This window comes from Scatophagus argus, chromosome 3 (assembly GCF_020382885.2).
Source record: "Scatophagus argus isolate fScaArg1 chromosome 3, fScaArg1.pri, whole genome shotgun sequence".
NCBI lineage: Eukaryota > Metazoa > Chordata > Actinopteri > Scatophagidae > Scatophagus > Scatophagus argus.
Genome location: NC_058495.1, coordinates 6,203,893 through 6,216,845, shown reverse-complemented (window position 1 = coordinate 6,216,845; position 12,953 = coordinate 6,203,893). Strand labels below are relative to the sequence as shown.

General features: G+C 41.5%; 1 protein-coding gene across 13 annotated transcripts in view; it reads left to right on the top strand.

Moving 5' to 3' along the window:
- Nucleotides 1-2,924: 2,924 nt before the first annotated feature.
- The window catches only part of nav1b (neuron navigator 1b), a 43,312-nt gene continuing 33,283 nt past the window's right edge, over nucleotides 2,925-12,953 (top strand). For 7 of the 13 annotated variants that reach the window (XM_046383066.1, XM_046383065.1, XM_046383064.1 and 4 more), the window contains exons 1-3: nucleotides 2,926-3,772; nucleotides 8,938-9,040; nucleotides 10,780-11,139. In XM_046383066.1, the coding sequence (XP_046239022.1) occupies nucleotides 3,043-3,772; nucleotides 8,938-9,040; nucleotides 10,780-11,139 (1,193 nt within the window). In that variant the 5' untranslated portion in view covers nucleotides 2,926-3,042. Of the gene's footprint in view, nucleotides 3,773-8,937; nucleotides 9,041-10,779; nucleotides 11,140-12,953 lie in introns of all 13 variants that reach the window. The other 6 variants (XM_046383067.1, XM_046383062.1, XM_046383061.1 and 3 more) reach the window with 2 other exon arrangements.

The window sequence follows — 12,953 nt, the reverse complement described above, 5'->3', positions numbered from 1 at the left end:
TGACCATGGGGCACAGAGATATGTCTTTGTGAGCTGTCATCCAGCTTCAACTGCAAGTTAGCTGGAAGAAAGAAGAATCTACAGCTCCGTTAGGATTCAGAAATCTTACTTTGAAATGACTCAAGGTTGCAAATAAGAAGACTCGCTGCTACAGGATTAACAGAAAAAGCACAAATTAATCATTTTGTCAAATATGTAATCTCAAACGAGACATTTGCTGTGATTTTCTAGCAGCTTCACTTCATCATGAAAAGACTCTTGTTCAGCACATGAAGGGAATTTTGGAGAGAAAACTGTTCAGGTCAGTCTTCATCCTTAAGGCTACTCACATTCCAGCAAACACAATGATTCTATTATATCTCTGCTTATGGGCCTTTTCACAGCACTAAATACCACATGACTTCAACACCATGCACAAACACAATGTTTATATGTTCCCTGTGCAACATACTTAGTCCTACACGTGACTGTGTGCGCATTTACAGTGATCTTATCTGTGGGTTTCCCCTTTGAGCACATGTGGAAGTCTCCCAGACATTCTTGAATCCATTGCAATATGGCAGCTGAGCAGCCCCAAAATGATTACATGTGCTGTCGAGGGAACAGACAGCTGTGTAACTGTGCTGTCATACCATGCACACACAAACACACGTACACACACACAGTTACTCATATGGCCAGTTGGGGAGTGAGAATTAGACACAGATGTGAAATAAACCAAATGAAAGATGCAGCTCCACCCTCCTCTTTCCTGAGAAGTGGTGGCGATTGAAAGTTTCTGTATTTATATGTACCAAATGAAGATCTTCTAATAGTCCTATAGACATTTTAGTTAAAACCACAAATATCAGCCTGCTGGTGGGACTAGAGGAAAAATCAGGGGATCATCAAAATCATCAGTATTTGTGGTCCTGAGACAATGTATGTGTGTATCAATTTTCATGGCAATCAATCCAGTGTTTTTGTTGAGACATTTCAGTTAAAAAGGAGAATGTCACCAAAATCAGTAGGATTCATCTGAATGCCTGAACTAATTTCATCCAGTTTTGTTGTTGCGGTTTTGTTCTGGACCATTCTGGTGCACTGACCAATTGCTAGAAAGACCAACATTGCCATCACTAGCCATTAAAATGTTCAGATATGACCTCCAGAAAGGAGATATTGCTTTTGTTTCTCTCCACTGCAGATGTAATGCACAGAAGTCCTGCGAAAATATTCAAGGCTTGGCAGTAAATTTGGCATGTCGGAATTTGTGATCTTATGAGTCGTTAAGAAATTCCCTCTCCTCAAAAGAAATGAGCCATTCACTGCATCATGAGAGTAAAGGTCTCTGTCCGTGATGTGGTGTCTGCAGGGGAGCCTTGAACCTCGTGATGAGGAAGAACAAGACATGACATTGTTTTCAAAAAATAATTGGCAGATCAAACAACCTCTCTGGTCCATGTGCCGCCACAGGTGCCTTGAAACCCAAATAAAAAAAGCAGTGGGGTGTGCAGCAAACCCATTCTGAGAGTTAAAGCCGTACCCTCTGGACATTGTAACTAACAGGTCAGTCATATCCAGTGGCTTTGCACCATCTAGCATGCTTGTATTCAGCCATGCTGTGTTGTGAGGAGGATCAACTCTTCTCAGGCATTCATTTAATAGGAAATAAGAAGCTATTCACCATCACTGCATTTGGATTATTCAAAGAAGAAAAGTTATTTGATGAGCACATAATACCATGTGTGTCATAGTTTATGGAAAAAGTGAATATTTGTTTGGTAGCTGTATTTGTGCAGAGCAGTGACGTCTGGTGCAGATGACATGCAGGCAAAGAAAGACGGTGGTTTCTATGGAGCAGCGCTGCATGCGAGCGCTGCAGAGCCTCCTCAATCCTCCTGAGACTCAGTGGTGTGGAATATCTTAAAGATGATTATACTCATGTGTTAGCAAAGAACCCTGCCCTGAAAACAGTGCGACTGGATTTTCAATTTAACACAATCACGTGTGGATGTGTGCCTGTGTGTGTGTGTATGTCTTTACACTGACTTGAAGATATTTCCAAAGAGTGGTTTTGGGTGTGTTTCTTGCTTACACTGGCAAATCTTGTCGCTCACTTGGTCTGCTGAAGTGAAGTCACCCATTTTGGCAGACACACTCTTGTGATTTTAAGTTTTGTTTTTTTGATTTTTTCTTTCAAGTCAATCATTTTTTTTGTTAGTGTAATGGTATCTTTTAAAATTTATGTCAGTATTGTTGATTATTTCATATAGGACAACATATTGCTGATTTTTAGACATGATATATCTAGCTGGAATTGATTTTGTAAGGAAGCTCAGACAGGATCAAGAGATAATCTGGATGCTCCAGTTGTTGCATTGTGTGGGATTTTGACAGTGATAATAAATTATGGTATGGTCTGTAATTACATAGCTAAATGTGTATGTATTCACATTAATAACACCTTCAATAACATCACAAATAATGCATCATATTGAGTGTATTGAACAGTGAGCACTGGAGGTGTGGGAGGGGGAGGGGAAGAACAAAGGAATCAGAGGAGATGGTGGGAAAACATGGTCTGTTAGAGGAGAATGATTCCTGATTTCAAAAGCCACAGATAATCATTTCTCATTGCTTTCTTGCATTTCACATATTCTACTGAGACACAGCAAAGCATCTTTAAATGAAAGAAAAATGAGGGAGGGAGGATGGGAGGGAAGTCGGAGGCGAGGGAGAGGCAGCAGAAAGCAGGGGGAGGAGGCAACGTTGTTGCGTCTGCCGCCACTGTCATTCCGCTGCTGCGCGGTTCAGCGGCAGGAGGGTGTGCTGAAGGGAGGAGTGTGGAAAAAACGGAGGAAAGGAGAAGGAAGGAGAGAAAGGGAGTGACTGGGCAGCACTGCAACAGCTGCAGCAGCCTGTCAGGGCGAAAGAGGGAGAGAAGGAGACGGAGGGAGGAAAGAGAAGGCTGCAGGATTGCCTTAGAGGAAGCATTTTTACATATGTTTTTGCACAAGGAAAAGCCTGTTTTTCTTTTCTTTATGGTCTCATGCAGGAGGCATGCTTGGGAATAGTGCAAAAGGCAGAGGAGATTTAAAGATGGAAAGGACGGATAGCACAAAGGCATACGGCCAAGCAGATGGCAAAGGAGTTGGTATGGCAGCTAAGAGGGCCAAGTCTGGAGTGCCCCAGAGCACACAGCGGGGTGAACTGAAGGTTTACCGGCCAGGTAGCTCTGATGGCAGGCTACCAGTGCCCTCCAATCTCCGCAAGCAGAGGTCTATGACAAACCTTGCTGTACTCACTGATGCTGAGAAGAAGTTGCACCTTTATGAGCCCAAGTGGTGTGATGACATGGCCAAGCCTGGAGCAGGGCAGACCAAGACAGGCAAGCCAAAGATGGCAGGGGGTGGCACCAGTGCCGGAGGAGGTGCCCCTCTCTCTAGAAATCTATCCAAATCTGAACACTCGCTGTTCCAAGGCAAACCCAAGCCTTTCAGCCCTCTGGCTGCTCCCTCTGCTCTGAGTAAGCAGAGTCGCATTCCTCGAGGTCCGTATGCTGAGGTGAAGCCCCTGAGCAAAGCACCTGAGGATGGCAAGTCAGATGACGAGATCCTCTCCAGCAAAGCAAAGGCAAATGCTAAGAAGCAGGGAGCAGGAGCTGGAGGGGAGTCCGGCTCCAAAGGCCAGGGGGAGGAAGGGGGAGACAAGCCCTTCTTGAAGGTGGACCCAGAACTGGTGGTGACAGTGCTGGGTGACCTGGAGCAACTGCTCTTCAGTCAGATGTTAGGTGAGTACGGCACAGCAGTCCCCAGGGCCCCTACTGTACAGTACTTGTGGCCGCCATGTGATACAAAAAAAAAAACACCACACTTGAACGGTGCTTCTTAAAGTCGGCAGCACGCCCCCTTTGATACTGCCACAACATCACACCTGCTTGCTGCTGCAGACCCACATTCCCTCTGAATGGAGTTTATGCAGCTCACAGACTGAGCGGGGACAAAATGAGACGTCCTTGTTTTGCTTGCAAAGCATGCTCCTCTTCTTATTTCATTGAATGCAGCATCACATTGGCAATGGTATGTACGGTTAGTAGAATACCAAAGCTGTGGTGATGCTCTATTGTTCTCCTTTCTCCCGCATGTCATAGGTGTCATAGGCTTGGTGCCATTGATTTTGTGAAATATGCTTGCTTCCTAGCATTACCGGTCAGTTGCATGAAAAAAAGCCTGTGAGGTTAAGAATTATTACTAGCAGACTGATGTCCTTTCTAAAGCTCTTGTTTGCTACGACATGTGCTGGTGCACTCTAGGTTCGATCTAATGATAAACATATGCTTCCAAAAGAAGAGACGGGAAAGAGGGCATGCCACGCTGAATTCATTTTAGGCACACAGACACATATTTAGCCTCCTCCCAGCTCCATTCATCTGTAGAGCATTGACAGATGGTTTACACCCTGTGTACTACAACGGTGCAAATGGCAGAGAAAATGGCTTTTCCTCAAGAGGAGGAGGCCAGGTTTCTCAATAGAAAAGGTTTGATAGATAAGGGTAGTGATCATGTGATGGTGAATATGATTCAGATGACTTCATCACTTTATTTCTCGTTTTTCCTTTGGTTAACAAAGCATCCCTTGTTGTAAATTGACAGGTGTACGTTTCTAATCATGGCTACACTTCAGGTACATTACAGGAGATGAAGACTTTTAGATTCAGTTTTTTCAGAACTTAGGTGCACCACATTTCAAAATGTTTTCCTCTGTTATATGGCATCTTAGATCTAGATAAAGTATGCATAAAACTAAAAAGGGTTATATTTTGGTATGATGTATGATTAAAAAAACATTGTTATTCCACTACTCCAATATCACCAGGAGAGCATGTTGCATTTTAATGAACACATCTGTAGTGACTGAATTTATTATCCATGCCTTATTAGCCTATATGGACATCTATCACTCCTGCTGGTCACGCTCAGAGTCAACAAGGATGTCGTGGACAGCAGCAAGGCATCATTTGGTTTTGCTTTGTGTTTGAGTGTGAAACTACAGCAAAAATTTCTAAAAGCGCCGTAGAATCCAGCACCACACCCATGTCTGCTTTATTAACCTAAATGCATAAAATTTGCAGAAGAATGCCTCGGGCTGATATATCATTTCCCCTCAGTGTCACACATTGTCCTCCATGATGTTTTCAAATCAGTTTAAAGTCATTATTTCTGAGAAAGGGGTTTATTATCTCAATGAATTATTTATCATCATTTAAGATGATAATCCCATGTGAGCATTTGGCATGAGTCAAGTGCTTTGTACCATGGAAAGAACAGGCATGGAAACAAGCGTTGGAAAGGTGCAAAACTATTGCTGATGATATGATTATTGCCTTAGATTCATCAGCAAGATAGATTGTTTTGCTATCATGGCAGCGTTATCTCAGCAGTGACTTGTATTAGACTGGAACTTTGTATTCCTCCATGTCCTACAACTGTACTGCACACGCTTGTTGCTGTAAATAGATCTTTTTATTCAGGCAGCAGTGCATTCAAAGCCAGCTTGGTGGGGGTGCTCTGCTTCTACAGCATATCTCATTAAAGACTAGCTGAAAGGATACTTTTATTTCTGACCATAGAGTGTCTCTTTGTTTAACAACGGTGAACTTAGTTAATGGGCTCATTTTTTAAACTCACCATCTAAGTTTATGCATCATGAGTGACATCCAAAATGGGAACATCACATACCACATGCCTCATCACAAGACAAGGCTGTTACAACATAAACAGCTTCCATCCAGTTCCATATCAAATAGATTTTTAAGGCTTTATTTTGTGGCTTATATTTTATGTTTTGTGGCTTATGAAACATCCTGCAACTTCTTCCTCTTCACACATAGCACTTGAGTACTGTGTTATGAATTGGCACTTTAAATAAAATTGAATTGAATGGAATGGAATTGGGGCGGCACGGTGGTGCAGTGGTTAGCACTGTCGCCTCATAGCAAGAGGGTTCCAGGTTCGAATCCCGATCTGGGCCCTTCTATGTGGAGTTTGCATGTTCTCCCTGTGCCTGCGTGGGTTTTCTCCGGGTACTCCGGCTTCCTCCCACAATACCAAAAAACATGCACATTAGGTTAATTGGTTACTCTAAATTGCCCCTAGGTGTGAGTGCGAGAGTGTGTGGTTGTTTGTCTTTGTATGTTGGCCCTGCGATTGACTGGCGACCAGTCCAGGGTGTACCCCGCCTCTCGCCCGTAGTCAGCTGGGATAGGCTCCAGCTCCCCGCGACCCTGACGGATAAGCGGTATAGAAAATGGATGGATGGATGGAATGGAATTGAGTTTGCATGAAAATATTTCTTGAAATATTCTGAAACTGATAAATGTACTATGACAAAAATTAGACCAGATTATAATAGCTCAGACAGTAGGACTCCTCTCTTCTAGACAGCAAGGGGATGAGCAAAGCTCATTTCATTGTAATTATATGTGATCTGTCATGCAAGATCTCAAACGTAGCTATGGCCTACAGCTATGTAGAATCATAGTGGATCAGTGGAATGGGCATTTGGGTGAAACAGTGGTCACAGACTACATGATTTCAAGCTATGCCCAACGCAAGGGTTAAAAAATGACTACAATTAATTGCAGTCAGTTAATTGACTGCAGTACACTTAAAGGTAATATTTCTAAACATTTTAACATGACATGACATGACATGAGCAAATTGTGTAACTCTTTAAACAGTGATGACCTATTCCTCACTTTTTCTGTTTCTTTTTTGATTGAATTGTTGTAATTTCTAATTGGCTTTTTCATTATGAGAAACTCTAGGTCCATTTGAGGTGAATGTAGATTATCAGTCCTCTCACAGATCATCTTATTTGTTTCTGGAAATTTGAAAGGAAATTATACAAATGTCTCAATGTAACAGTTACTGACTAAAGGCCCCTAATAACACTTTAGAAATAATTTGGCCATACTTTACCACATTGCACTCTTTCAATTTAGGAAACTTCCTATGTTGCATCATTCATAGGTTTTTCCTGGTTCACATCTGCTTTAGTATTCTGTCTGAGACGTTCCTCTCTGTATTGTAGACATCACTGCAATGCAGGGAGCCATTGAACTGTCAGTCACTGCACAGTGCATAATGCATGCAGTATTCGTATACTCTAAACTGATGTGATTCACGTGTATGCTCTGCGCCCAGGATTCCTGTTTGCGTATATTCCTAGGAATTCATCACATAGTCAGGACCATCAAGGACCACAATGGAACTATATGTTGAACTTCATTTGTGTTAGACTTGAAATTAGTAGATGTTATTCCTTGCCTCCTTTCTCATAACGTCAAATGAATTAAGCTAACTATTTCTTTGGGACCACAGGAACCTTGTGCCTATTCAAATACACACTGGGTGAAAGGGGTGGAGACTCCCTGAGGCAACATTGTCTTCTGGAAATTACATTTATACCGTACAGCAGTAACCTGCACAAGTACATGTGTTTTAAAGGAAATGTATATATATATATTGTACACATCAGCAAAATGTTCACTGACAGCACATATGATTTCATTTTTTTGTTGTTGTTGCTGAAATATCCAGTTTTGCAATACATATTATGATTATAGCAGCTATACCATTACTGAAGTTTTTGGTTACAATTTGATGCTCACGACACAAAGTTAGGAAAAGATTATGGTTTTGTTCTAATCCAGACAAAAAGTCTTTCATAAAATGTGAAGCATGAGACAGCAGGGGTGGGTGATCTGATTACTTAGCTCTTCCTTGGGTGTATTTTAAATAATGCAATGTCATGTCTAATTTCTGTTAACAACCTAATAATGCAATATGTCACTTTTTGTAGATGCAACAATTCTGTCATATGTCAGTCATGTGTGTGTGTCTTTGTGTTCAAATTTTCACTTTACTTCTCACTACAAAGTAAACTACTAAATGTGTGTCTTATACTGTATTCTCATTAGTGAATGCACAAGCATTGAACAAGCCATGGGACACAGCCTTTAAATTCAACTGATTAGTTCTGTATTCTTTTAATGGATCTCTAAATTGTCTGTGTTTCAGATCTTTGTAATCGAAACCAGCTCATGTATCAAAAGTTCTAGCATAAAAAAATGTCCAGATTAGGACCCAATATTGCCAGTGTTGGTTAGCAAAAAGAATGTTAACAAATGTGTTTTGAAAGTGTGAACAGCATGAAAGTGTGATATTGATGCAGTTCGCATGCGCATACACCCTGTTGCATTAGTTCAGCATCCCCGGTATTTGACGTTTGTTCCCTTGGTATCCTTGTCTCTCTTCCAGCTTTTCCACTTAATGCATTGAATGTTAATTTCACTCTCCCCAAGGGTTATTGCTTCCACACTGCAGTTGAAAACCCTGTCTCCTTGTGCCTTTGGACAGCAAGGTTTCTTTCATTTGTTACAGCTAACACAACAACAGTCCTAATTCTACTGTAATATTGATTGGACATGGTCATGACCCATTGACTACACACTTTACATTGCATTCAACTTTGTACAAGAAAGCTGACCTGCTTTTCAGCTTGTTGTTAGCTTTACAATATCAACTGGATGAGTGGCTGATAAAACTCAAAAAGAGAAGCTCTCAGGGGGAAAAAAAAAAACCCTTGGAAGAGGTCCAGGTGCGACATGAATATCAGAATTCATCCCCGACTGTCTGAGTTCAGGCATCGTTAATAGTACTTCAGAATGCATCAAGTTAGAGTGCGGGGGAGTGAAATCTGTCTGACTAATGATGTGAACGTACATCGGCTGTGTGTGCAGACACCTGTCACATGACACAAATATTGAATGCAAGAACATATACATGCAGAGGCAAAAATTTTCCTGAAACATAAGCAGAGAGCACAATAAAACATTGGCTTGTATCTCCGTTTATGTTTCATGACCTTTTGTTCTGTATGACTGACCCACAGACCCTGAATCCCAGAGGAAGCGGACTGTGCAGAATGTCCTCGACCTCCGTCAGAATTTGGAGGATACAATGTCAAGTCTGCGGGGCTCGCAGCTTAGCCATAGGTAAGTGCACTATGTCAGCATTTTAGAATTTTGTATTGTCTCATAACAGTGTCTCCTACACCACTGAATAATATCACATACAAAGATTGTGCACACTTTGTACACAAAATCCTAAAAATTGAAGTCAAATTCTGCTTTTGGTTTAAACTGACATTCTCATATGAACAAGCCATGGATAGTTTGTTGGATCGATGCAAAACACAATTATGTGTAAACAGTTGTGTTGTGGCCACTTGGAGAGTTGCCACCTAGTTCACATCTGGCTTCCATCCTTCTTAAATAGCTCCTTTCTGTTTCATGATCATGACTTCATTTTAGGAATCTCTGTTTTGCTCTCATAGGCAAAAAGCCCAGGCATTCATTAGTTTCAACAACCAGGGCATAATAAGACATTGGTGGAGGACAGATCATGATTTCATTTGGACATTAAAGTTGTAATGTGGTATGTAACATGAGTACAGGCAGGGAGACCATTCTGTTTATATCACTTTAAACCAGCATGTTGCAGCAACGACTACTTTTATATTAATGGAGAATCAGTTTTCTGTTTAATTTGGAAGGGTACCTCAAAGTGCTGAAATCATAGAACCCAATTAACAGTGTAAGTGAGTCTAAGCTGCTCTCATTAACATGCTCTCCCTACAGAAATACCTGAAAAAGCACTGATAAAGTAATGGATGACTGAGGTACTGATTGGCTGGTGCAGAAAGTTTAGCAAGCTAAAGATTGAGATATTTGTAAAGCAAAATCATAATTATAAAGCCATTAAAGTACTAAAGTTAGACTAAATTTATTTAGTGTCGAGGAACATGGTTGTTGTGCATTTGTAAAGAAATGAATTTTTTATATGTAAATGCTGTCCCCACTGGATCAGACTTTCTTGTCAGAGATATTTTGGCATTTGCAACTACATGTCAACAAATAATAAACAAGAGTTTGCAATACAGAAATGCCAAAGATGTGTTTAAGGTCAATAATGTGTCCAAAAAAATGTTTTCAACTTTAAAATGTCTTGTTTCAGGATGCTTGAGAAGACTCATAATTCTCATCTGCTGTATCATGTATTGACAAAAGTTTCTGACAGTCAGTTTCTGTACTTGGTTGGCACCAGTTAGCCTCCATATTGATGAATTATCCATCAGCAATGGATAAAAATACTCTTGTGGTCATAGCCGTTGCAATATTTATTCGGGTGAGTTGGTACATCTAGTTATGTAATCGGCAGACACAGAAGATGCTCCCAGCCATTTGGAGGACATTTCTAACCCTGACCCACTTAGGAAACAAATAGGAAAATTTAGATACTCCGTGCATAATAATGGAAAGAAGTGTACTGTGTTTGTAAAAGCATTTTTAGGTGTGGTCGTGCCACGAAAGGTTCCTGGCATTTGTGTATGTATTGCTCTGAGCAACACACAGAAAGACGTATTGTATGCTGTATTACCACAGAAATATACTTCTCTTTGTCTTGGGTTCTGAGAGGCCACATGTCTGGTTGTAGTCCCTGAAGATGGTATGACACAACTGCTGTATCTGGGTCAACAACGATTCAGTACCACTGTGGGTTTCTTTGAATGACATCCGACAGAGAAAGAAAAGTGTTTTGTTGGATGCTCTGGTCTCACATCGCATTTTTGTTGATATGCGAATTTGTGTGTCATCTTGACAAGACTGTCAAATAAAATCCTCAAGTATATAAATGTAACATACACTGATCCTCCTCCCATGTGCCTCTCTAGCTGTCTGGACAGCAGTAACATGGGCTACGACAGTGATGAGACAAACGCTCGCAGCATATCCAGCCTGTCCAATCGCTCATCACCTCTCTCCTGGCGCCATGGCCAGTCCAGTCCGCGACTTCAGGCCGGCGATGCTCCATCATCCACAGGTGGAGGATACCAGGGGAGTAAGACCAGCTCCCAGTATACAGCCCATACGATGCCAACTCGCTGCTCCAGCCGCCTCAGCAGCACATCACGCATTGAGCTCATCGAAGGCTTGGACACGGATGACACCGACCTCAAATCTGGTTACCTGAGTGATAGTGACCTTCTAGGAAAGAGCCTGCCGGATGATGATGATGACAACCTGGCAAACGGGTAAGAGAATGTGAAGATAAGCATGGCTTTAAACCTCTTTCACAGCATGAACCAATCGGTGACTGCAGATGGCTGCATGTCATCCGGCTGCACGATAAAAAGGTCAGTTAGGAGTTGATAAAATTTTGAGACTGAGTTGAAATTTAATTAGGACGTGCATGCATTTTAACATTCCACTGTGGTGCAAGAACTTCCATGAAGGAAACTTTTTAGGCTGACCTCATGGATTTCTGCTTTGTGTTCATATCTGATGTTTTGCACTCAGCAGGCCTATCACAGAGCCTTCATCAGCAGTCTCTGCAGTCTCTGATACACTTTTTTTCCTTTAAGGGTTTCTCAAAGTACTCATGACATTTTCAGAGGCTGCTGACTGTGAGAGAATGCTTTCAAACGTTTTTCACTGAGGAAAGAATCTGAACACTCATCAGGTGCCCTCCTGGTCACACAATAGATGCTCCCTCACATCTGACTGCTCTAATCTATACAGCTTCTGAAGTGTATGTCAGCAGATACAGAAGCAACAGTTTAAATCTCTCACGTAACAATACTATATCTAAAGACGGATTCATTTTCTTATTCTTGTTGTCCATCACCATTCCTCTCTGTCACTTTCTTGCCTCTCTTGCTCTTCTGCTTCTTCAACTTCTCCTTCTTCTTCACCGCCTTCTTCACCTTCACCTTCTTGTTCACCTTCACTCCGTCCTCTCAGATCCTTTGCATGTCTTTATCTAGGTTCCTTTCCCAAGTTGACAGCTGACAGGGCGAGTCAGAGAGGAAAAGGGAGAGAAAGAAACCAGGACAGTTCTCTAGTGTGGTTTAGCAGCTTTATCGCGGTTGCACATGCAATGGGATTTACTCTCCGCCTCTGGAGTTCTCACTACGCCCTGCTAGCCAGGTCAAGTTCTTACTACGGAGTGCAGTAAGGATAAGAAAAGGAATGAGACACATTTTGGATGAGTAAAAATTAGAGCAAAGAAGAAAGTGAGAAATGGAAATGGGGCTTTTGTAAGTTTTGTAAAATGTGAAGGTGAATACATAAGACTGACATTTTTTTTAAAGAAGCATTTCATTCCATAAAAAATAAATAAATATATAAAAGACAACTAGCTCCATGAGTAAAGGTTTTGCATTTTGTTAGGGAGGAGGTGAAAAAGATCAGACCAGCAGAACCCTGATAAGGTTCGGATTAAACAGGGATTATATCATATTCCTCACAGTAACCTCCATGCGTTTCAAAATCCATTTAAATCTGCTCTGTATTTTGTCCTGTCCCTTGCTGCATCGCTCTGCTTTGGTGGTTCAGTTTTATGTGAGAGGTGAGCATGGGGCCTCTCCTCAACTTTGCCGCACCACCTGCACCAAAGATGCTAATGATTTTATGTAACCACTTTTAAAATAAAATCCTCACATGCTCAGCATTAAGGCACCATTGTTGACATGCTTTCAAGGTGACTGTGAGACCTCCTGACAAGTACAACTGGTCCCTGAAGTAGATTATTACCAGTTACACCAAGAGGATTATGGGTGTGGGTGTGAATGCATACATGCTATGTCTTTTCTAGTGTGTTATCACAAGTGTAATAATAGGCTACTGTGGCTGCCAAAACATACCAAGATATGGAAATATTGGGTGCGATTTTCTCTCTGACCTTGAGTAGGTTGCATGGTTATACTTATAAGATCCAACGCTGCGAAAGCCCCTCTGATTGCTATGCGTTGCTAGTCTGTGTTTGCATTAGTGCACTGGGAAAGTATTCTTGAATCTCTTGCAGGAATACTGGAATGCTGCTGTTCTCTATACCAAGAATGAATCC